Below are 25,824 nucleotides of genomic sequence, written 5' to 3' on the forward strand. Positions count from 1 at the left end.
TCCCCGGACATGTGCATCGCCTCTGAAGACGAGAGGCTCCTCGTACCGGGGCCCGCTCTTTTGTGGGATCTATGAGCATGTCGCTCCCTGTCCACAGTAGGGCTGTACAGACCCGAGTCCTCTTCAGATGTCAGCGAGCTGGTCATACTCTGCCCTCTCCTGCCATTGATCAACCCCGGCCTCTCAACGCTCCCGGAGCACAAGGTCCCACTGCGGCTCGCATACTCGCCCAAATTAGTCGGGGCAAAAGCCCTCCACGAACGTCGATGATGTGGGTGATCCTTCTTCTCTCCCCCCTGGAGACGTGACTTAGGCAGCACCGTATCAGTCGCCCTGATCATGTGCCCATTGAGTTTAAGTCCATCAAAGGCCACACGTTCGTCCAGCAGGGCGGGTTTGCGGGTTCGAAGCTCGAAAGAGCTGGAAGCAGAGAGAGCTCCATTCCCACACAGACCAGTGAAGTCTAGCGTGCGGTGCGTGTAAGGTAGGGTGCCTGTGAAGTGCCGGGAGGAGAGGCTGCCTTTAGAGCCCGAGTCTATCTGCTCGTTGAGCCTGACGGTGTCATAAATGGACCTCTGGGGCACGTAGCAGTCATCAATGTTCAGGTCCTCCTCCTCCCCCTTCCCCACACAGGAAGGGTTTTGTCTGAGGCAATCTGGTCTGCTCAGCGGTTTGCCCATGCTAAAACAATTGTCACTGCTCACTACAAAGAAAAGATTAAGGATGTAGTGAAATCCTTTTGAGGTATATATGTTGCTTTAGTGCACGACCAGTAATTTAAAAAGAAGCACAATGTGACCAATTTACATAAAGAAACAACTGAGTGCAAAGTAATCATTTAGTTAACAAATAAATACTAAATGGTTCTACTTATTTTTCAAAATAAATCTACAATTCCTTGTGGACATTTTTTTTTTTAAATTATGGACACAATTAAGTTGTTCTAGATTTTAAAAAAAATAAAGATTTTAGAAACACAAATATGTCAAACAACATAAAAAAAATCCCAAACAAATGGAGTGTATAGCAGCAGTATTAGGAATGAGGATCCAGTCTTTCAACAGTCACCTATCCCTAAAAATATTCCTCTAGGCTCTTCTCCGTGCATTGCCAAAACTTGATCACTACTCCTCTGGTCCAAAGTGCTTCTTTTCCCTGAAATCCTCGCAGCATCCATGCGCGATAAAGGAAAATCCTCAGTGCAAAGTGAAAATATCCACAGGCAAATCCAGCAGGCTCTACCGAAAAACTGTGGGCAGCTCTGAGGGGAGCTGGTACTCCTGGATAAACAAAAAAGCCTGCCCTTTCTCTCTCATCGCTCCCTCGCAATGACAGACACCCTCCTGGCAGAGGGTTTCATGCCCCGCCCCCGCTCATTATTCAGACAACATCTGCCACAACTCCATTTGTGCTGAGAGCCGCTCCGGCACATGTTGATTGGTGGACACATGACCCTTTTTTTCTCCTCCTTTCTAATTCCCCCTTATGTCAGCATGGCCCATATGACTTCACTTCTAAGCCATCTTCTGCATCCTGACACAATCACTCACTATTTTCAGTGACTGAGGGAATGGGGAGGGGAAGCGATACGCACTAGTTTTTTTTTTTACTTCACAAAAAAAAAAAACTAGACCAGCAGGCAGCAGCAGCTCCCACTGTGATGACATCACACTATGCTGAAATAGATACACATTTTTCCTTTTTTCTCTCTCTTTGCCCTCTGTTTTCTTCTGGTGGATGGTTGCTGTGGACCCTGCAGATATTCTTAATTACTGTGGAATGCTGAGGGAGGCACAGGTCCCAGGTAATTTAACACCGACGGCTCTGCCAAGTGCATGAAGGCGCTTTTTATGTCCAGTGACCGGGGTGGGAGAAGAAAGGAGAATAGGGGAGATAATGAAAGGAATTTATTTTTGTTTCCTGGATTGTCTACACCACAGTGGCTCGGTACGGAGCTGAACAATCCAACCTTTTTTGTCCAGATCTGCACGCATGAGAGGAGACGGAGAGAGGACGCTGGCAGAGATAAATAAGGAGTTAAGATCTGCTGGGGTCTTAAATAGGGATGTTCAGCCACTGAAACTGGCATACTTTTTAAATATGCAGGCTTCTGAATGAATACAAATAGAATACAATACAATACAATGAATACAAATTACAATTTAACAAATCATTTTCCTGGCTGCTGCCGGTCCCTTTGTCCCCACTGTCCCATATATCTGTTATAGTTTGTGAATTTCACAGAAATTGTGAATGCTGGATTTCCTTTATGCCCCGCACACAACAGCGCAACAGCCAAACTTGAGTCACAAGGGGAGAAACATGTGCTCTCTATGTGGAAGATACCTGAGCATTATTATATTATAAATAATATTATCTTTACATCAGATATTTGCTGCTGTTCTTTATATTTGTATTGAGCTGCAAGCTTGCTGGATTATTAACTGTCTGGTTTACATGAATGTTTAACTACAATAATATTCATAATTGATTAAATGTGCTGATTATTTTTGTTATTAATCAGTTTATCGTTCGATCCAAAAAGTGCCAGAAAATAGTGACAAATATCAGGTTGACATATTTAAAGGGGACCTTTTATGCTTTTCCTTTTCCTTTAGTGTGTTATATATATTTGTGCATGTAAAATGTCTGCAAAGTTACAAAGTCCACACCAAAGGGATTTACCCTCCCCACACAGAAACACTGCTCCTGAACTGCCTGAAACACCTTGCTTGAAGTCCCGCCTTCTCTTCCGTAACGTGGTGATGTCACCAAGTAACACACTTAACGGCTAGCTTGGCACGCCCTCTAATAAAGCTAGTTAGAGCGGAGCTGAAGCGGAGTCCGAAGAGTTTGGTTCGGGGGGGTCAGGATCTCAAACAGAGCGTTTCAGACTGAGGGTGAAAAGAGGCGCTGCAGCAAAGCCGGTATGAGAAAAGTAAAGCGTTTTTTGAACATTAAAGCATGTAAACATGTTCTAGGAGAAACACAAAATATAAATATGCACCTGAAAATTAGCACAATAGTTCCTCTTTAAATACCTTGTTTTGTCTGACCAAAGTTATTCAGTTTAACATCACAGAAGACTATGAAAACCAGTAAATATGCACTTTTGTGAAGCTAGAAGCAACAATTATGGGGATTTTTGCTTAAAAAATACTTTGATTATTAAATTATCAAATATGTATTTTCTGCCAATTGACTGGATGACACTAGTTAACACTGATTCAGTTGTAATCCAGCAAACCAAGCAGGCTGACTCTGTTGTAAAAGTGGTAAAGTCAGCTGATCAGCTGAGGAGCCAGAGGTCTGAAACAACATTCAACAGCTAATTAATAGGTTTTCATATCACTGTCACAAATGTGTTGTGGGAGTGTACAGAGTATTGTCTTCAAACTCCTCTGCTGGCATTTAGGTTCAGTTGAGGACTACTTAAAACTTGAGATGCAGCTCTGCATTGTAAACAAAGACTAGAAACCTTCGATGAATAGAAAACTCAACATAATCGCCTTACAGCTGAACAATGTGTTCTCTACCTGTATAGAAACTGTCCCACAAAAGTTTCATGTTACAAGAGTTCACTGCTATGTGGCAGTCAGTGTGTGAGTCAGCGGCACTACATGCTCACAATGACACTTTTTGCCCTCATTAACTTCACTGAACCGGTGAGCTGCAGTGTGATTCAGATGGAAGAAACTCCGTCCAGAATGTGTAAGAGACGCTGATGTAATGTCTGAGAGAAAAGACACCCCCGCTAACCCCCCGGTGGTGTTGAGTCACTAGCCTTGCCCTTTAAGGTACACGTAAAGATATACATTCACCAGGGCTCCTTCGGCCCAGCTCCTGCAAATCTCATGGGAAAAACGAGAATAAACACATGAAGTCAGGCATGTCTCTTTCAAAACTTGACCTAAAATGGTAACAGCGCACGAAAGAGACGAATCCAAGCGCTGTCTTTCTCTGTTTATTTCTTTCTCTCAGCAGCTGCCAATAAAGCCCACTTACCTACAGAAACAAGAGCCTGATCCACTGAACATAAAACAGAATATGACACAATCATCTAATGTTTTCATGCTGCAACTAAGCAAAGAAACGACTCAAGTTCCGACGCTGCTCGGCTTTGTTTTTTGGCACTTCTCCTCCTGATGCTAAGTATTGGAGTACAAAGGGGGTTTTCCACCGGCAGCTGAGGCCGTATATGCCCTCTCGACCCAGACTGACGACAGGACAAAGAGGGGGGTGAAAACATGCACCATGACAACGCTGCTCAGCAACAATTTGAATCAATCACTTCTTTAATAGTTTCCCTGCGAGGCCTTTAAACCAAACTCCACACAACATACTGACACCCCCACTACCTCCCCGTGATATTTTAATCCATGTATCTCAACTGGAGGTTTGGATGTAGCTCTCCTGCCTGCGTGAGTGCAACACCCCCGTAATTACAAAAAAAAAATCCCTTGACCTATATCTTAAAGGACACATCTGTGTCATCTGCCTTTATTCAGCTGTTTACATTGTTTTATTTTTAATACTATCTAATACTATAAATGAAGAAGTGTTTCATAATGTCACCTCTAAATATAGGTTAATCCTCTTTTGGAAAACTCCACAGGAATTTACAGGCTTTTAAAATATTTTGCATCTGTCTGTAAATCTTGCTAATGGCTACCCCTTCTTTTATCCCTCACTGATACTAACAAAGGCTTCCACCCTTTTATAGACAATATGAAGAGTTAGAGGAATTCAAAACAGACCATTAGGACAATTAGGAAGCTGTGTGGTATGTTTGTAGTACTGCATGTACGATTACCTATAATAAATTTACATTTTTGGTCTAAACATCTGTAATACAATACACAAATAAATTTGGATTATCATTTGGGCTGCTTTGCACCAGCCTTAATAGACGCTCAGCCCAGCAGTAAATCCAATAAGGGGTTTCAGGACGTTTTAATGGTCACTAACCATCACTATACTAACTGGTGTCTATGTCAGGATGGTGAAACGACCACTAGGATACTCTTAGAGCCAGAGATAATGTCAGGCAGTGAAGGTTCAGATGCAAAAGAACAACAATATCAATGTGAAGAGATCAGGATGCAGGCCCAGCTTCATTATCGGGACCATTGAATCAAATGACGCCCTGCTGGCGACCACCTGGCTGTGACGGTCCGTCCCTCCTACACCATCATTGCATATGAGCCACAGTTCCTTTGTTAACACCAGATGCCCTTAATGAACCAGCAGTCCCCAGAGGACTGCCGTGTATATATGTAGCAAGTGTGCTCAGTGAAGAGCCTGCTGGTATAATCTGCCAGAGTGCAAGGCTTTGTGGACAGACAGCATCTAAAATATTAAAATGTTCAAATATATGTGAAACCCAGGAGAGAATACAGTATTATGCTAATAAAAATAGCATTAGTCAGTAACAAAAAAAAAAAGATAATGATAGACTTGTGTTTAAAAACTGAATGTTATCAATAAAATTAAATGTATGTTTCTATTATCTAATCTTATAAGAAAGGCTTTTCTCAAAATTAGTTTCCGTTTTACTATTTGTGGAAAAATTGTACGAGCATACAAGCATGTTTGTGCAATATGTTCAGCCTAATTATACATTACAGTAGTGGAAAGTAACTAAGTACGTTGACTCAAGGACTGTACTTTGTACTTTACTTTAGTATTTCCATTTTATGCTACTTAAACTTCTACTCCAGCTACATTCTGAAAGCCAACATTGTACTTTTTACTCCACTACATTTATTTGACAACATTAATTACTTTGCAGATTCTGATTATTTATCCAAAATATAAATCAACTAATAAATTGTGTCATAATATTATATATTAAGTTACCCAGTAATCCAACAATATAATAAGTATGATTGTAAAATGGTTCATTTTGCATAATGAGTGCTTTTACCTTGGATACTTTAAGTATATTTTGATGCCAATACTTTTGTACTTTTACTTAAGTAAGATTTTGAATGCAGGACTATTACTTGTAACAGAATATTTTAACTACTTTTACTTAAGGAACAGATCTGAGTACTTCTTCCACTACTGAGGCATTACTATGAAACACATCCAGGATATTTACAACAATCAGTGTGTCAGTAAAGTCCGCAGGATGATCAGAGACCCCCGCCACCCCGACCACGGACTGTTTCGGCTGCTGCTGTCTGGCAAACGATACCGCGGCCTGAAGGCCCGGACCAGCAGGCTCCGGGACGGCTTCTCCTATCAGGCAACCAGGCTTATAAACAAAGAACACTAAGAACCTGTTGCCGGTCTGTCTGTGACTCACACACACACAGATGTAACCGTGCAGACACAAACATGCAAACAATGCTATCCACATTGCACATTTACACACATACAGCACCTTACACACTTATTTATATTATTATATTATCATTATATTGTATTTTATTGTATTGTTACCATTTTTAATGCCTTTTCATTGTTCGTTTTTATTGTTATTATATTGCAATGTCGAGGATCCGAAACAAAATAATTTTACTCTCTTATACCTGTTTAATTGAGATGTAATAATAAAGAAATCTTCGATCATTCTACTTTCAGCTGTGAATTCGTCCCACCATTATCCTATCCACTATCTTCAAAAGTCTGCAAATTATTTTAAATCAATGTCACATAGCTGTAATTCATTTGATATCAATATTAGCTGAAATGATTAGTCAATTAATGTATCAACAGAAAAATATTCAGCAACTATCTTGCGATTGATTAATCGTTAAAGTATTTTTTAAAGTAAAGAAATCTAAACTCCCTTGTTTAAGTTTCTTAAATGTGACATTTTGCTGCTTTTCCTTGTCTTAACATTATAGTAAATTTAATATTTTTGGGGTTTTGGCCAGTTGGTCAAACAAAACAATATTTGATAACATCATCTTGGGCTCTGGGACATAGTGATGTTAATATAATATTAACATATATATATATATATATATTCATATATTTAATGTTATATAGGCAAAGCGATTAATCAAGAAAATAATCATCAAACTAATCAATTGTGAAAATAATCGCTAGTTGCAGCCCTAATCTATATAGGAAATATAGTTTATGCAAAAAAGACAAAAACAAGGAAAAGTGCTGCTGTGATTTCACATATATTCCATCATCCAACTCAAACACATATCATTATTAAACCAATTGAATTCAATGAAATTCCATGTTTAGACTTAACCAATAAAATAAATGTATAATTGTCAATACCATACCTTAAAGGCCTCTAGCTGTTGGTTGATGACATCTGTCTCCATGCCAACTGCCTCCTGCGACGCCTCCTTGCCCACCGCTCTGCCGAGATGATCATCTGCTTGGTGGAGTTTACCGTACAGCTCCTCCAGTTTGGTAAGCGTGCTCTGCACCTGCACCTCTCTGCCTTTAGCTCGATCCAACAGTTTACCGCACTGCTTGCTCAGAGCATCCAGATCTCTCTTCACGCCCAACAGGTCAGGTGAGGTCTCAGTCTCTAGCATCTTCTTACAGCTGTCTCTGGCATTGGCCGTGTTGGCCGTCAGCTCTTGCAGCTTAGACACGAAGCTCTGAATGCCGTCCTGCTGCTCTTTAAGAGTGGCTAAGTCAAGATCCACGGGCGCCATGCTGTCCAGTTCGTCGTCCAGGTCTGTGAAACAGGTATACATCTCACGGATGCGGTTTTGGAACTGCCCGATACCCTGCAGTTTACCCTCCAACACTTGGCACGTCTCCTCTAGCTTCTTGTTAAGGGTGCTGTAGTCTTTTTCCATGCTGTCAGCCTGCAGTAAGAGGTCTGTCACTCCATCGGCATCTGGGACATCAACCACGAGGTCCTTGGCCAACGTCTTCAGGTGCTCTACTTGGTTCTGCACTCCCTCTAAACTCTTATGTTGGGCTTTCATGTTGGTCAGGTTCTTGTTGCTGTGTGCCTGCACTCCCTGTGACTCATAGGTATCCACCTGCTTCTTAGCCCCCTCAAGTTGACTGTTTGCTTCTTTATAGGCGTCATTAAACTCCTTAACTGTGTGTGAGATCTTCTCCAGGGAATCCCTTTTGCTCTGCAGTCCTTCCACTACATTGTCCACTCTTTTGCCAATGCTATCCTTCTCCTCTTTGATAGCGTCAGTGTCTGCGTTGGCCACCTCGAGGAGGCTATCTGCCGCCGTGTTGAGCTGCTCCACCATCCCCCTGTGCTTGTCGACGTCCTTCTGGAGAACTTTCACCTGAGAAATTGAGCTCTCCACAGCAACCGGATCAGCGGTGAGTTTGACTCGGCCCTCGCTGGCTTCACATTCTTGAATCCAGGAGCTGAGCTTCTCCGCATGCTCCTGATACTTGAGAGATTTCTGCAGAGCCGACTGGAGTTTGTCAGCTTGCTCCACGGCGCTCTTCTTCACCTCCTCCCAGTTGGAAGAGAGCGTCGTGAGCTGCCCTTGTAGCGCCAACTTTTCTGCCCCATCAGTGTTCTGCAGGAGCATCTCCCCTTCCCCAGAGATGGAGTTATAAGCTTCCTCTTGCTCACTGAGAGCCTTCTGGAGTTTACTGTGCTCCTCCAGGGATTGTTGTAGGACGTCCACTTTGGCGGAGATAGGCTGGGGCTTGGACTGGTCCTGGAGCTTCTCACCCAGCCACGACTGGAAGTCTTTGGAGGTCTGATGGAACTGCTGAGAGCTGGCAAAGGTTGAGTTGAGCTGCTCGACCCGTTTTGCTGCAACAGAGAAATGTGGCAATTAGGGGGTTAAATGTTGCAAAAGGTGGCTGGGAATATGGTTGCATGTGACTTTTTATTCTCTCTAGAATAAATATATTTTAGTGTGACTCAACACAAATAGAATGGTTCTTTGTTCCACACATTACAGCACTACATCATTAGGTTAAGTTAAAAGACCAACCTGCTTTCTCTTCCAGCTGTCTGAAAGGCTTGCTGACGCTCTCCAGCTGCCTGGCCAAGTCTGCTTTGAGATAGTCCTCAGTCACCATCGCTGTGAGCTCCGTGTTGATGGCCTCAGCCTCCTTCAGCTTCTTCCTCTCGTCCCTCAGCTGCGCCGAGATGTTCTGGACGTCCTCCAGCTGCTTCTTCACAGCATCGGGCTGGGTGCTGTGGCCCTGGTGGTTGGTGAGCTGATTCTCCAGCTGAGTGGCGGTCTGACTGACACTCCTGAGTAGCTCCTGAAACTGACCCGTCTTCACTGCGGCCTGGTCGATGAGGCCGTCTCGCTGGTCCAGCTGTCCCGTGAGGCCTTGCCACTTCTGGGTGACGGCAGCGAGCTGCTCCCTCACCAGCTTCCCACTCGAGGGGTCCTGGTTGCCTGAGGAGCTCAGGATGGCAGAGGCAGCTTCCTCCAGTTGCTCATACTGAGGTTTGCGGCTCTTAAATTCGTTCTGGAGGATCTGGAGGGTAAAAATAAGTCAAGATGAACATTCCTTCAGAAAAAGACAGCACACTCTGGGATAGCTTGGGTGTTTTGAAGTGGGGTTGTATGAGGTACTTCCATAGTCAGTAAACGGTTGACACACCCCGAGCTTGGAGAAACAGACAGGAGTATCGACATCGGAGCAATGCAATATAGTGCAGTGGACGGGGATGACAGAAAAACTTATTTTAGCAACCTTAAAGAAAGGCTCACCTAAAAAAACCTATATCAGTTTAGGTGTACGCTGTATTTAGACTATTTTAACAGCTTTATCTTGCCGTCAGACGGCCCTTTCCGCTGGGGAACTGAGCTGAAAGTGAAACTTATCTATGCTCTCTTCAAAGTCAGCAGGCTCAGATGACAAAAACAGTATAGATAGATTTCATTTTCAGTTCAATTCGCCATCATTAAATATCCTAAATATAGCGTATATAGCAGTGTATTGCTTTACTCCGGTGTTCCTGTCTGTCTCTAGATGCTTGGGGCGTGCCGACCGTCATCTTCTGTAGCTAATACACCTACTATGGATAAGTACCCAAACTATCCCTTTAAGAGATGCACAAGCCTCAAGTTATCCCTAACAACATGTGCCATGCTCACCTGAACTTGCTGCTTCTGCATTTTAAGCATGTTGGGGTCTATGGAGAGGGGTCCGAGGACACTCATCATCAGCTCTTTCTCTGAAAGCCACTGACCGAGCTGCACCTCGGTTGTCTGGAAGATGTCCAGGTTCTTGTTGGACTGCTCCAGGTGCTGCTTCCTCTCCTCCACAGAGCCGCTGATATCTGCCCAAGCAGCATCTGAGCAGGAGGGCAGAACAATCACACCAGTCTGCATTAGTCATCATAACGACACCTTTCTATCCACCGTCCCACTGTTCTCCTAGCAAACCTCCCACCGTGCAGGACTTGGCACTACGAATGTGTTAATTTAACTGGCGTGGCAGAGAGCAGGTACAGAGACTCATTCTGTATGCGTGTGGTAGGTCAAGATGAACTCTAGTAATGGTCTAACATCTCACATGTGTCATTTTGTAAAAGCCTGTACTCAAAGGCCAGTGCAGTAATGAGATACATTTGTCTACAGCGGGGTTCAACATACCTCTAACGGTTTCAGTGACATAAATTACCCCGAGCCATCTGGAGACAGCACCTTGGTGCATACCTATTTCTGCCAGCATCTGTTTCCATTTTGCAGCCTCGGGGGAGTTCGGATGAGTCTTAATCAAGTTGAGGAGCGTCTCTCTGAGCTTCTGGAGCTGCTCCTGTTTTTGCTTCATGTCATCCTCAAATACCTGAGAGAATAAAAACATTCGCTGAATCCTGTGATTTTCAACTTGAGTATCATACAGTATGAGTATCTCATTCACAGCACAACAAACAAAGTCAGCGAGGACTACGTTCATAATGTACATAATTAATCAGCTGAGCATCAACAAGTACCTTCTGCTGTTCAAGCTGTGTTTTCACTGAATCTTTCTCTGTGGCTGCATTGTTCCAGGACGCTGCAGTCTTTTTCTTGTCCTCCAGCCATGTCATCATGTTGTCCGTCTCCTTTTGGGCCTCCTTCACCTCCTGCACCGAACTACTCAGCTCTTCCGCTCGGCTCTTCAGCGTCGCCCCGAGGGTCGAGTAACCCTCGTTGACGAATGACACGTTCTGCTGAATCACCATCAGCTCTGAGGACATCAACAATAATTCTGTCAAGTATCCTCACCAGGGGTTAAAGTGTCATCATGAGGTTATGACAACAGCGAGGCACCGTTAATATAGAAGCCTTATTTTACAGTATGTTCAGAATATGAGTGAGGAAAGTAATCCAAAAAGAAGTTTATTCAAGTGTGCTATTAGTATACTTCTATCACATTTAAAATAAGAGAGTATACTTTCAGTGTACTTTTTATGTACTAATCAGAGATGTATGTTACTAAAGTATACTTAAGTATACTTGGCTTATACTTCTCTTCTTTTGATCGAGATATATTTAAGAAAAGTATAATTAAGTATTCTTGCCTTATAGGCCTACAGAAAGGTATACTTGTATGCTTGAATGATCATTTTAACATCATTATTCTCATTTTCAATGAAAAACATATACAAATAATTATGGTGTGATTTCTGCAAAATCTTAGGAACATGTATCTCCTCATAAACAGGTGGTATCCATCGGCTTGAAATGCACAGTTTGTGTAGTTACAAGTCGTTCTGTGAATCCGACTTGGAACAAGCCTCACGGAAAAAGTGAGAGAGATAGATAAGAATATAAATATAAATGTTCTTGCATGAGGCCCAATGAATATAGCTGCTATCTAATCTAATCATACGTCCTCCCAGTGTGTGTAAATGGATGTTTGGGCCTTTAGTTATTGATTAATTTGTGAAAAAGCTTCATGGAAAATGATGAAATAACTCACTCCCTATGGAGTTTAGCTGAGGCTTAATTGCTCAATTGCTCAAACACACTTGTATTAGTGTCTTTTTAACTTTATTACTCATAATCTGAACATACAGCGATCTTCAAAAGTTTCTATTTGTTTCGCACAGAGCCACCACAGCCATAGCAGTGTTTTGAAAACCAGCCGTAACACCTACACACCACAACCAATGTATTTACACAGCGGCATCCACATCCACACACTTGATTACCTTTATTGGTTAGGTAGGAATGGCTCGCTGGACCACCACCATTAGTAAGAGCTGATGCAAAAGACATAAGACAAAGCTTGTGTAAAAGGACAGGCAGACTGTCTAGGATTGTTGGCACAAGATCTTTCCATGATCTCTAATGGTTAGTGACTATACAGTACAGTAGAAGTGCACCCAAACACCATGCTTCCCATCCCACTGAATGACTCAAACAGAGGCGGTTAAGTATTTACCTGACTTGTTAGGGGTCTTTGTCTTGGCGGGGGATGTGAGGAAAGTCATGAGGCTGCATAGCGCTGATCCTTTACTGTTCAGGTCTTGGACAGCAGGGTCTTTGGACGTCCACTCGTCTAATAATCCCTGATTAATCAGACAGATAAATAGGAGCATGGTATTCATAACATATAAAAGCAACATGTGATGTTTGAAAAGTCACGTGAGAAACGGGATAAACAAGAAAAAATTGATGATTTTGCTTCTCTGTAAGATTTTTAGTTTTTCAAGATCTACTTCTGTGATCTGTTTTGTACAATCGTGAGAAGCAAATAGTCTCTCTGCTGGACAACATAGTGTTCCACTCCCAGATCTGCCCTGTGTAAACACATACCATCCATCCGTCATTAGCTGGCAGAGAAAGCAGGCTGGGATGGCGGAGAGTTTAGGGAGGATAGGACTATAATCTATTTAAACACACTTACATCTATCTACTGCAAAACACAGACTTTCTCTCAAAGTGTAACGTCAGTGGCTTCTGTTCCAGCCCTTTAAGTGCAGTTAGACAAAATGCATGACTCACAGTGACTATCTGCAGGTCCTTCTCCAGACTCTTCACACTGCTGCTCGGCTGAACCGCAGGCACTTTCTCGTTGGTCTGCTCCAGCCACTTCGTGAGAGTGCCTGCTGCAGATCTGAACTCTCCCAGCTGGTCCTGACAGGATGATACCTCCTCTTCCCTGTAGTAGACAACAATCAGTCATATTATGCATCCATCTACAAACAACTACTGTTAAGGAAAAGGATGTTACATTTATTAGAAGTGCATATACAAGAACCTAATGTTGTCCCTCCTCTATCCCTGCTTACTTTTCTTTGACAGTGTCTTTGAACGTGCTGAAAATATTGGAGAGATTGTCCATCTTGCTCTGGATCTGTGCTTTGTTTCCATCGGGGCTTATTTCAGACAGCTCCTTGGACAGAGTCTGCAGCTTCTCCAAATCACCGGCGTGTTCAGCCATCTCCGCTTTAGTGTTCTACAGAGAAATCATAATGGTCAGTCATTCTTTGCAGTATAAAATTACATTTTTGATAAAAAAAAAACGTCAGCGGTAGAGTTACCTGCATTAGCTGAGACAGTTCATTGAAAGTTTTCCCCGGCCCGTCTGTCTCATGTAGATCTTGTGAGCGCTTCACAACAAACTGCTGAACTTTATCTGCGACCTTCTCAAACTGCTCCACCTTTTCCTTCAGTTGCTCCAGCTGGGAGACTTTTTGCTTGTGCTTGTCACAGGTATCAGAGAAGCGCTGTGAGAGGGCATCCATCTGAGACTGCAGAAGCGCAGCGGCAGAGGGATCTGCCGTCTCCACGAACTTCTTCACCTTGGCTTTCATGGTGGAGATGCTGCTCTGGCGACTTGCTATGTCCTGCTCTAACGCCTTAAAAAAAAATACAGGATGGAAAACAGTTTTAATGGTTAAAAGATACAGTATCTAGTTACTGTAGTGCTGAAATGATGACAAGAATACCTACCACTTCTTTGCTGAGGACATCTCCAATGGACGCAGAGTCCAGGGGGATTTGTCCTTTCTCTTTCACACTGGCCTCCACTCCCTCCATCCATCCCATCATCTCATCCAAACCATCCTGGACACTCATGGAGCGAGTCAGGGTGATCTGCAGCTTCTCATTTCGATCACTCACAGACTTGGACAGGTTGTCGTAGCGCTCGACTATGTCATCTACGGCGCAGGTAAACAAATCAGGTTATGTTTAAAACTGAGCAGTTTCTCATTGTTTTGAAGGCATTGTGAGATAAATATTTCAAACCAAAGCAGAAATTTATTTGACATTTATGAATTTCTAAAAGGCTATAATTCTTGAAAAGGATTACAATGACTAAGGTTTTGGTAGAGTAAAAGCATTTTTAAGTGTACGCCCAAACCAATGATTGGAGAGAAGGAATGAGACACTCTAAAAGCCATATTTCAAACTGACACCTTGTGTACATTTTAGATAAAGTGTGGTGGACACTTTGGGGTATGATGACATTGTTGCTTGCTACCAATGGAGAGTCTGCTTGCTTAACAACCTCCCTGCTCACAAGTAACAAGTTTCAAGCCTCACATTTTGCAGGGCTATGAGATTTCTGAACTTTAAGCTATACTTTGAAATACTTCATTTTGAAACAGCAACGGGAAACATCTTTAAGAGATTGTTTATTCCATCCTTTGTCATCATACCTAACAAATGATTTTATTAGATATTAGTGACTGCTGCTGATTTTTATGTCTTTTTAAGATATTGTTTATCGTTGTTATTTTTAGCACTTTAACCCCAACCGTTTGGCCAACTTAGGCTATTACTTACTTAGTTTTTTCACGCGAGTGAACGAGAAAGATGTCTACTCTGTCTATTCTTAAAACTTTTCAACGTCTGGCATCTTTCAATTTCCATATTTAAAGGCCGAAATCCCATTATTTGAGTGTCAATGATGACACATAAAATCATTTAAATTCTCAGATATTCTGCAGATTGTGCAAAATCTTGCTCTCTACTTGGATTTGTCCCTCACCGACTGTCTCCTGGATGTCGTCTGAGTTGGTCAGCAGGTCTCCTTCAGATGTTACCAAAGACTCAGCTGCTTTGCGAAGTGTGTCAATAGCAGTCTGATGTCCCGTCATCTGACCTTGTAGGGCCTGTGGATCAATAAGTAAGAAGAGATCAGAGAAAATAAAACTGTATCCACATAAATAAATGTCCTCTGTCTACATTTATACTGTACTGTATGCTTTTCAACCATGTGGTAGATAATATTGAAGATAAAAAGTGATAATATGCAAGAAGGTCTGGATAATATCTATGGAAATATATAGTGATTCCACAGATATGTTTAGACGTACCTGTCTGCCTCTTGCAGAAAGGTTTAGGATTTTCTGCAGTGATTTGTAACCAAAGCTAAAGTACAGTGTTCCTCGGTTGGCCCACAGGCGCCTCTTATCTGGGCATATCTATGCTGTAAGTCACTACCTCCCTACAGAGAAATGTTCAAGCTCATTGCTGCCAAAAGCTTTGAATGAGACGGCATCGTTTCTTATCCTCCTGTAGGAGTACGCAGGCTTCAAATAACCACAGTTTAACTATTCACATGTGGGTCTGAACATGAACACAGAGCTAAAAATAACCATGTTGTACTTGGAAACACTGTATATGGTAAGGCAGGTCTATTGTGCCATGACCTTATAACCCAATCAACGCTCCCAACTTCTGCATGTGTTACCTCTTAATAAAGCTAGTCTTTATTTCTTTACTTTCATTATTCGTAAGCTAACATCCATTAAAGTTCACACAGAGTTGATTCACTTTTATAAAGCAGCTGCTGCACAGCAATTTCCCTCGGGATAAATAAAGTTGTATATTATCTAATCTTAATTTAAGGACGTCTGGCTCAGGCAAGGACAAACCAAACATCTGCCTTTTTGATCTTTAACTGTAAAGATCCAATTTTGATCGAAGTGTAATGAATTATATCGGAGGAAAGATCAGAAGGGCTTCAGAGAGGCCTCACAGAGATATGAACAAGATAAAGAAGACCACGATCTGAGACAAATCTGGGATTTGGACTCGATACCGAGACAAGGAGGCCTACTGTGAGCGCTAGTTTTTCTTGCCTTGGTCTCCTCCAGTTGTTTCTGTAGTGTCTGTGGGTCAGCTGCTATGGCCTCCGATTGCTGCTTCCTCGCCTCCTCCTCTGAGCTGTTGAGCCACGTCAAGAGACCAGCGCTCGAGTCGTCGTATTTCTTGTATTTGTCGACCACATCTTTGAGGTTGTTGCCGAGCTGATTGCACTGAAACAAAGGAAAAGCAATTATTACAGTATAGATACGTTTGACTTTCAGTTCAGTTCGCTGTTGGAAAATATTCTAAATATAGTGTTAACTTAAACTGATGTCGATTTTCTTTAGATCGGCCTTTCTTTTAGGTGACTAAAATAGTCCAGTTGCTGCTGATTTAACCCTTCCTCGGATACCATGACCTGGATGACTGAGAACCTTCACAAACATACGTGACTAATATATGTTTTTCTGCCGTCTCCGACCACAGCAGTACATTGCTTTGCTCCGGTCTTGGTACTTCTGACCTTCATCTACTGTAAGTAATACACCGACTATGGATAAGTACCTCACACAACCCCACTTCAAAACACCCAAACTATCCCTTTAAGTTTAATGACCATTAGATGGAAAACTGTCACTTTCTCTGACATTGACATTTTCACAGAGCTTACAGAAGATAGTTTAGTTTTCAATGAAGACAAATGCTTCCATCCAGTGGCAAGAATAAGTCATTGCAACCTCTCAAGCTCCATCTGAACAACTGGAGACTAAATACCTGTGAATGTAGTGTTTTGTATCGGCTGGCTGCTGAATCCAACTTGTCCTTGACAGCAGCACAGGTCCCTGAAGTATCCACGTCCAGCAGAGCGTTCTTAGCCGCAGAGTCGGCCAATCCACAGGCGTTAGCCACGTCCAGCACTTTCTGTCCTGACATGGTGATGAAGCGAAGGTCCCCCTTGTGGGAAATCACATCTTCTGAGTAGCTTTTCTGTCGCTGGAGTTTATCACTGAGGATATTGAGGGAGCTTGCAGGAGCGCCCAGCTCCTCCATCTCTCCCTCCGCCTGGTCCAACCAGCCAACAAACTCCTCACAGTCTCCTTGGAACTTCTTCAGCTCCTCCTGGACGCTCTGCACCTGCTTCATCTGCTGCTCGGCCTGCGTCAGCGAGGCGTCGTAGCGCCCCTTCAGCTCCTGGATGTTCTTCTGCAGTTTCTCCTTCTCCTCTGGAGACAGCACGTTGGCCTGCTTGTCGAGCAGAGCTTGAGCTGACTGGGTGGCCATGATCAGGTCCTGCTGCTGAGACAGGATCTCCTGATGACGGGCCTGTGGGAACAATGAAGACTTGAGGACACAATACCAAAACACTTACATTTCTTAAATATTGTAACATCATTTATACTCATTTATTCTTTACTATTTCCTACTTTTTGTCTTTACTGGATTTAAATGCTGGTCTGCAATATCGGCTTTTCCTGTGTCTTTAAAATTGGTTCTCAAATTTCAATTTCATCTTTTCTTTTTTTGTATCTACATATTGTCATATGTCATATTTTAATTACAACTTTTTTTTCCCAGATTAGACATAGTTAACTCTTTAATTTTCTAATGCAATTACATTTTGGAGCTTTAATAAGTGTTGGTTATTACTGTTTAACAGATTTAGAAATTGATTTTATCGTTACTTTGAAAAACAATTCTGCATTTCTTTGTGTCTTTCAACTTTAGATTTAAGCATGAATATCAAGTAATGCCCTGAGAAAGAAAGTCAGTGCCTGCAAAAAAGCTCCCACATGTAAGTATGAACTGCTGTGGAACAATTTTTTTCTTAATTGTTGTAGCAACTCTACCTTGACCCTGTCATACTGCTTATCGAGCTCCAGGGAGGCGTCTTTCTTCTCGCTGGTTTCTCTGCCAAAATCCTTTTCGGTGGTCTGTAAAGCGTTTCCATTGGCATCGTCGTCCTCTCCTATCAGTCCTGTGGCTGAAGTTTCTTCTGGCAGGTTTCCATTCTCTTTACTTATATGGTCAGTTTGATCCACACCGCTCTCGTTTTCATTCCCTATGTTTGATATCCAATCCAGGAGACCTTCGATTTTGTTCTTACTTTCTTCAAGCCGCTCAACAGCTGCTGCCTGAAAGGATAGATTACAAAAAAGATCAACAAAACGTTGACATTAAGTTCAGCAATATAACACTGGAACTAATAATCTAAATAATGATGACAGACAACACATATGGAGGTAATCTGAACTCTGACCTTTTCACTCTCCTGTTTTATGGCGGTGGTAACAACCTTCTCCAGATCTTTCCTGGACTCCTCCGCCCGCTGGTTGATGACCTTGGCTTTGCTTTTAGCCTCTTCCAACTTGCCCTCAATGCTGGCGATTTGATCTGGCGTCAGCTTGCTCCGGTTTTCCTCCAGAAACTTTTTAGTGCTGGTGATGACCTCGTTCAAGGCACTGGCGTTTGTCAATACGTCTTTTTGCAGAGCCTTGAGGTCAGGAGGAGGAATAGTAGGGTCAGATGAACAGATGAAAACACACATATTGTGCTTCTTAAGAGCAAAAAGGAAATGTATTTCAAACCTGGTGCTCCTGCTGGTACTGCTGCAGGTCTGTGACACACTCAGCGTTTCCAGACTGCTGCTGATGACCCATCAGATGGTTTTCTGTCAGGGTGAGATTATCACACACTTCCTCCAACTTCTCTGTAAACTCTTTCTGTTTCTCCAACAAAGACTGCCGAACGAGAATAAAAAAAATACAAAGTAAATATCACACTTTGACACCAAAAGGCTGTCATTAAACACATGAGACAAACCCCAAAACCCTACAACAGTTGCATAAAGGGTTGTTCCAGTGGTCTGAATCAATATTTGAGAACACAAACGTTAAAACAAGGGAGGAGAAACTACTCAAGCACTAAGCACTTAGAGGTAACATGCAAAATCTGCTTTAATATACATTTTCCTTCATCATAATAGTGTAAAGAAATCTAGTATGCTGTAAACATGCTTTTTCGCCATTCGCCACTTTGGTCTTGTGATGGTAATAAGAAGCACGTTATGTCCGGTGAGTTAATGGTGAAAGTGTTCCAACAGAGAGGGTGCATTTTGTCCTCTGTTAAGTGTTCACTGGTGTCTTGAAGGCCTGTAGGATACAAGCAGCACAAAGAGTTAGTCTGCAGGAGCGATCAAGCATGCCAGCATGCAATCTGGTTATTTTTCCTAAACATGTAAGGGCATTCACATTAGAAGCTCCCAAATCTGAATCCTGGAAACAAAAGCCAATAAGTAACTTCAGAATGCATTTAACAAACATACACTGAAATATTATGGTAAAATGTATAAATGCTGGGATACTGCTAAATATTCATTACTTGGAAAAAGTCTAATTTTCAATCTAAATCCACTTAGAAGTTCAACATTTGTACGAAATAAATTGAGTGTTTTTTTAAGAGCTGATTAATAGGGATGCACAATGATATTGGCAGGTCATCGGTATCAGCAGATAAAGGCCTTAAAATGAAATATCGGCCAGAAATGAACATTTCTTCCGATATGACAGGAAGATAAAATGATGCGTATGCGCACGTGACGCATACCGTTGCATAAAGTTACTATTTGCAATGATTGCTCAGTGTCGGTCATGCGAGGAGGAGCCAAATCACATTCCTTCAACAATGCAAATTGAATTACCCATCTGAAGAGCCGTCGACTTCACCATTATAATGAATTTGTGAAAAACAAACAGGCAGCAGCAAAATAAACAACTGTAACCTAATGTAACCTAAGTTGAAGTATTTTTCTTATTTTGCCTAGTGAATGTGTACACTTTCAAAAGCATTGTAATTCATGTCTGCATCTGCCAGTGGGCCATCATGATAACAGTCGGCATAATAAGGTGTTAATTCCACTACAGGAAAGACTCGATGTTCTCTGCAATTAGGTGGAAAAGCATATGTGCGTATATCGTATTCGGCGAAAAGTAGTTTGAAAATATTAGCCAAAATCCAATATTGTGCATCCATACTGATTAATTATTGTTTTTCTGTTAAACCAATAATGTGAAACAACATTTGTGAAATGTATTGTCATAAATTATTTGTCTAAATAACACATTTTGTTGTTAGCTGTCACAATTCTTATGTACTCTTTGCACTCTACATGTACTGTAAGTATTAGTATATATAGTTGTTTTGTTTTTAAGGAAACATCTGTGATATGTGATAGTACATCCACAGGCAGGCAGACCTTCTCCTGGCTCTCCCTCTCCCTGGAGTCCAGTAGGACATCCAAGGCGCTCCTCTGGATAACAAGCCTCTCTGTCTGGTCCCTGAACGCTCGCTGTGTGCTGCTGAGGAGCTTGAGGAGGTAGCTGCTCTGAGCCGGACTCAGAAACTGAGCGTGCTCAGAGATAAAGCACTGGATATCGAATGTGACATCCTCTAACTTGAGCCTGGCTTCTTTTAGCAGACTGCTCTCCGTGTCCTGGAAGAAAGAGGATGGAGATATGCAGAATCAGTTTCCGTAGTGACCGTACATATTGGATGTGTTTAATTCAATTTATTTAAAGATACCTTGTTCTGCTGAATCAAATGTTTCAGTGCGTCCACATCACATGGGTTCAAATCCACGTCGCACATGTCTGCGTTGTTCTGGATGAGGCCCACTATTTCATCAAGATCACTTAGATGTTTCTGGTACGTTGATTCCAAATGTACCTAAAATCACATTTAAACTAGTCAATAGCTGATGCAACTGTTACTGTGTCATTTTAATTCCTTGCAATGAGCACCAACCTTTCCTGTTTCCATTGCTTGAATCAGGGAGTGACTCCTTTCTGCACACATTTGGGTAACAGCGGTGAAATTTGGCTCTAAATCCAGATACGTTGAGGCCAGATCTTGGTGGATTTGTTTGGGGATGTTCTCATGTGCAGAATTTAAGAGCTGTTTGGCTTTCTCCATATCTGCTGTCATAACACCAGCCAGTCGAGAAACTTGGGACTCCAGACCCTGGATAAATAAAAAAGGAACTAATGCATATATCTATAAGTGAAAAATATAACATATTATGGTGTTATTGCTAATTTCAAACCTGGAAATCCTCTATTTGGATCTGCAGTTCTTCCATGTTGTTGCCCATGGGTGCCTGGATTAAAAGGTCTTTTCTGACATCTTCTAAAACATCAGCATGATCCTGCAGCCTCCCGACGCTCTCCAAATAATCCTGGATGGAGAACAGCTGAGGGGGGGAAAAAAACACAAAACAAAAGTGTTACTTATGTCAAAAACCAAGGGAGCGGGTTAGCTTAGCTTAACACTGACACAACATAAAATGTACCTTATTTTTGACCTCCTTGACTTTGCAGGCATCTGAGCTGCCAGACAACAGAGGAGACGGTTGGTGACAGTCTGCAGCGGAGCGACAGAGACCCGAGGCATCTTCTGCCAACCCGTCATCTTCTCCCTCTGAGCTCTCCTCCTTGATGCTCTCCAGTGTGTGCCACCGCTCCTCCAGACAGTCACCCCTCAGACAGTCACCCTGCATAGAGTCACCCCTCAGAGAGTCTCCCCTCAGAGAGTCTCCCCCCAGAGAGTCTCCCCCTAGAGCGCTGTTCAGAGTGTCCATCACCTCCTGAAGCATTGAAAGGTCTTGGCTCGAGGAAACAGTCTTAAGAACTTGCAGAAGTTGCATCTGGATATTTGGAGACTGCTCCGTCTTTTCGCCGTCTTTCTCTTCCTGCATTATCAGTTCTGAGTTTCCCATTTCTTTGCTGTTCAAACTGAGGGCGTTTTGTTTCATCAAATCCATGAGAAGGTCCGGGTGACTGCTCTCTATGAGTCCACGAGGGGAAACTCTCTCGTTAAAACCACCTTCGTCTAAAGGTTGTGGAGTATCCTGAACTACAGCAATGGTGCTTTCATTGTCTCCAGTTTGTGCCTTTTGTAAATCACTGACATCAGGCCCCTTTATGAACACTTCCCCTCCGTCATCTACATATGTCCTTACAGAATTAGAAAACACTGAAGAGGGAGCATCAGATGCAATGCAGCTGTCTGACAGGGAATCAGTATCTACCTGGAGATGCTTAGAAGCACACATATCTAATGTTTTTTCCTCTGGTAGAATATCCGATCCGAACCCTGCTCCCATTATAGTTTCAGACTGTCCTGACACAAAGCTATTTCCGCCAATATCTGCGTTTTCTTTATCACTCGCTGTCTGTGCATTTCTTGACACAGAGACAGTGAAAATGTCCTCATGTTGCCTCTCTGGGGAAATACTGTCCATGCTTAACACAACATCCTCTGCAGCGCTGTGCTGTGAGCCTGACAAATCTTCACCTGTTTCAAGAGAAACTATGCTGGTGGTAGTTAGAGCGTAGTGTTGTGAATCTTCTACATCGAAACACTTCAGATTGATAGCAGTTGTTGCGGTGACTTCATCGGAAACAACGGCTGACTGTGGAGATCTCTCACTGCCAACAAGCTGACCATTGTGAGAGCAGCTGGGCTCAGATCCAACACTAAAATCACTGTCTGAATGAAGTGCTGCTCGCTGAGGTGATGTCATTATGCTGCCATCTTCTGTGATGTTGTTGTCATGGTTACCATAACCCCTGGACTCTGAGATGACTGCACTTTCACCCAAATCTCTGGGCGATGAGTAATCTATACTTGGAGTTGGCTCGCTGTCCAAAGGTGACTGAACTGCACTCGTGTCGCTCTCCATTCTACTTTCCTCAGATAAAATACTGCAGAGCGATGAGGACACGTCTACTTTCTCACTTCCCACTTGGGGAATGAAAAGATCATCATCAATGGGTGGGCTGTCGGATTTGGCGTGATTAATAGAAGTGGCGTATTGAGTCTGGCTACCTGGATCAGTGCCGGAGGTTCTGTCACTCAAGCTAGTTGGACGTAACTGGGTGGTTGGAGCAGCGTTTCCTATCACAACAGCCATATCTGTCTGCTGGTTATTGATTACACCCTGTGAGTCACTGTCTTCAGCCGGTAAATTGTCAATGTGATGCACACACTCTGCAGTAACCTGACTCCATGAGATCATCGGAGACTCGTGACCACTAACTGAAGGAGGGGAATGATGATGGAGATCATTACTCATCTCTCCTACATTTCCTGTTGTCTCACAGTCTACTTCTGCATCTCTATTCTCCATCTCTGTATTAGCCGCCTCATTAGTCAGATCAAGCACCATGACAGCAACCTTCCTCTCAGTCTGCGTGTTGTCAGACTCCTTATTAATAATTAAACACAGATTATGATCATCAGAGATGGAGTGAGTGCAGTTTTCTTCGGGGTAGCTGCTGGCTCCGGGGCCTAAATCAACAGAGTGCGATGACTCACTGATACTAATGGTGCAACCAGACATCAACAGGCTCTGCTGTTCCATGATACGTAGAGCAATATTTGAAGGTTCACCTGTCACCGTCTGTTTTAAAACAGACACTATATCATCCTCATCTCCTACAACACTTCCTTTTTCATCTGACTCTCGGTCAAGCAGCTCCATCACTGTCGTCTCGTCAACTAGGCCCTTACTGAGAGCTGCTTCCAGGTCGTAACGACTCCCAGAGGGGACATCTAAGATGTCTTCTTCCTCCATTTGTGCTTTCAGAAGATAAGCAGCATAATCTTGCTCATTTTCACCCTCCAACACAGAGCGTAAAAACTCATCTTGTGTAATATCTGTCCCTTCTGATTCACTACAAAGTGACAAAGTGACTTCTGATTCACTACAAAGTGATTCAGAATATGATACTGTTTGACAGCTGGATTTTAATGAACACTCAGTGTCAAACATCCTGGACGGTGAGCCAACATTTGTTCTGTTCTCAGAGCAAAACGTTTGAAGGACTGACGTCACTGGAATAGTTGGAATATCAAGGCCGTCACTATCAACACCTTCAACATCAATTTGGAAACGACTTCCACAAATTCTCTCTTCACATTCATCTGACTCTTTGTTGCTTTGACACATGTTTTCCTCTGCTACATTAGGCTCTGCGGTATCCATGTCAATGTCATCATCTCCTAAAAATTCCAGTACTACATCCTCATCATTTGCATATGTTTCTTCATCAAAGCTAATTCTTCCATCGGCCGAGGAAACAAAATCATGAGGATCAAATGTGTGTTGCGTGTATTTCATCGACTCCTCCGTTTCCTCATTTATGTGCAGCGGCGTCTCTAAATCCATCTGTTCTGAAAGATCGCCAACATTTAAAGTTAGAGAAGTCACATTTTTCTCTGTGTTTCCAGAAAATATTGAATCTCCAAGAAACATTTTAACCATTTTACTCAGCTGCTTATCGAGTATCAGGACCCTCTGTCCTGACTCAGGATCTATGTAGCTGTTCAGCATTAAGTAGGAGATGAATAACTGCTTTGCCTCTGTATGAGTCGGGATGTTATCAACCTCTAAGCAAGCTGCGGCATGATGGCATCCATCTACTATGAGTTTTTTGTACATGAGCCAAGATGAAAACTTGTCATTAAGGTGATCAGCATCAGGAAACACATCAGGGATCTCTATAGATTTCAAAACCTCTGCTGTATAAGTGTCAATGAAACCATCGTGAACAGCGAAGGCGATGTCTACCACCTCGGAAAATTCTGGAATGTAAAAAGCTGCTATCTTTTCGTGGTTAGTGAACAGCGTGCTGGTAAACTCCTCAGTGGTGATTTGTTGGTGGTCATACTGGAATGAGGTGGACACAGTTTCCCCACAAGGAGAGAACACGAGTCCTATAAACTGCTGCTGGTTTTCAAGCACAATGAGTGTGCTGCTGGAGCTCATCAGATCACACTGAACAGCTGCATCCACCTTCAGCCTGTTACTCATAACATCCTCTGACATCGACTCCTGATCACTTAAACCCTCACACCTCAAAGTGTTGATACCCCTCCCCGATGTCAGTGATTTATTTCTGCTGAGGCACTCTAATATCAGTCTATTGACCTGCACAGGCTCTGTCTCAGCAGCGTTGGGATTCATCATATCCTGGCAGGTGTTTTGTCTCTGAAGAACCTCCACATAGACAGAAGGAGATATTGAACCACACTGAAGAGCTCTCTCCAGGGTCAGCGTGTCCCCGGTGTAGCACACAGTTAATCCATCACTGACTTCTTTGACCTCTATCATCTTGATGATCGGCTCTTCACACGTCGCGGCCCCTTCCCTAGCTGCTGCTATGTCAGAGAGCGACGCAGAAGAGACGCGTGAACTCTGTGTGCACTCGCTTGTTTTGTTTGGCAAGTGGTTCAGGGTGGATTTATAAAGGAGATCTTGCTCTAGAGCATCGTCCCCGTCCAGACAGACATACGGCTCAGACTGAAAGACGTTGGAGGTCAAAGGTTGGGCCTCTGGGAGAGCAATCATGGGTCCAATCCCACGCCCTGCATCACTGGATTTTAAATCCTAAAGAAAATGAAAATTTGACAAATTACTGAACTGATTTCAGCTTTAAAATCTGTATTATCTACTGTGCAATTAAAGTATTCAAAAGCAAGACAAAATGTGTACTCACCACCAGACAAATGTGGGCATGTTAAAACATCATGTGCACAAGTGCAAGACTGCATCAGGGAGAGCGACGGATAACACATTTAAAGCTATCATGCATCTGGGAACGCAGTATCCAGCATCTTGCAAAAAGAGTTAGTCACTGTAGGTAAAGGGTTATTATGTGTCATATCTGTTATCCTGTTGAAGTCAAGTAACATTAATAACGGTGAAATGTCAGACCAAAGCCGGGCGCAACTAAGCATGTTCACAGCATACTCAGATTTTCTGTGCGTTTTCTGTCCCTCGTGTGAGAGAATAAAAAGAGAGATGCAAAAGACAACTGGTCACACTGTACTAAGGAGAAGAGGAAAAAGGTTAGTCATGCAGTTG

At 42.7% G+C, this 25,824-nt stretch overlaps 1 protein-coding gene across 21 annotated transcripts in view; it reads right to left on the reverse strand.

Annotated features, from left to right (window-relative positions):
• dst (dystonin) overlaps positions 1 to 25,824 on the reverse strand; it is a 121,861-nt gene that overhangs the window by 30,016 nt on the left and 66,021 nt on the right. For 20 of the 21 annotated variants that reach the window (XM_037782656.1, XM_037782666.1, XM_037782659.1 and 17 more), the window contains 22 exons: positions 21,247 to 25,347; positions 21,001 to 21,147; positions 20,703 to 20,918; positions 20,481 to 20,624; positions 20,155 to 20,391; positions 18,488 to 18,640; positions 18,160 to 18,393; positions 17,750 to 18,034; positions 16,677 to 17,225; positions 15,956 to 16,132; positions 14,860 to 14,983; positions 13,818 to 14,026; positions 13,406 to 13,723; positions 13,154 to 13,320; positions 12,867 to 13,023; positions 12,304 to 12,430; positions 12,071 to 12,121; positions 10,868 to 11,103; positions 10,590 to 10,719; positions 10,026 to 10,225; positions 8,904 to 9,402; positions 7,251 to 8,719 (listed from right to left, as the gene is read on the reverse strand). In XM_037782656.1, the coding sequence (XP_037638584.1) occupies positions 7,251 to 8,719; positions 8,904 to 9,402; positions 10,026 to 10,225; positions 10,590 to 10,719; positions 10,868 to 11,103; positions 12,071 to 12,121; positions 12,304 to 12,430; positions 12,867 to 13,023; positions 13,154 to 13,320; positions 13,406 to 13,723; positions 13,818 to 14,026; positions 14,860 to 14,983; positions 15,956 to 16,132; positions 16,677 to 17,225; positions 17,750 to 18,034; positions 18,160 to 18,393; positions 18,488 to 18,640; positions 20,155 to 20,391; positions 20,481 to 20,624; positions 20,703 to 20,918; positions 21,001 to 21,147; positions 21,247 to 25,347 (9,930 nt within the window). The remainder of the gene's footprint in view (positions 1 to 7,250; positions 8,720 to 8,903; positions 9,403 to 10,025; positions 10,226 to 10,589; positions 10,720 to 10,867; positions 11,104 to 12,070; positions 12,122 to 12,303; positions 12,431 to 12,866; positions 13,024 to 13,153; positions 13,321 to 13,405; positions 13,724 to 13,817; positions 14,027 to 14,859; positions 14,984 to 15,955; positions 16,133 to 16,676; positions 17,226 to 17,749; positions 18,035 to 18,159; positions 18,394 to 18,487; positions 18,641 to 20,154; positions 20,392 to 20,480; positions 20,625 to 20,702; positions 20,919 to 21,000; positions 21,148 to 21,246; positions 25,348 to 25,824) is intronic. The other variant, XM_037782674.1, reaches the window with a different exon arrangement.

Source organism: Sebastes umbrosus, chromosome 10, assembly GCF_015220745.1.
Source record: "Sebastes umbrosus isolate fSebUmb1 chromosome 10, fSebUmb1.pri, whole genome shotgun sequence".
NCBI lineage: Eukaryota > Metazoa > Chordata > Actinopteri > Perciformes > Sebastidae > Sebastes > Sebastes umbrosus.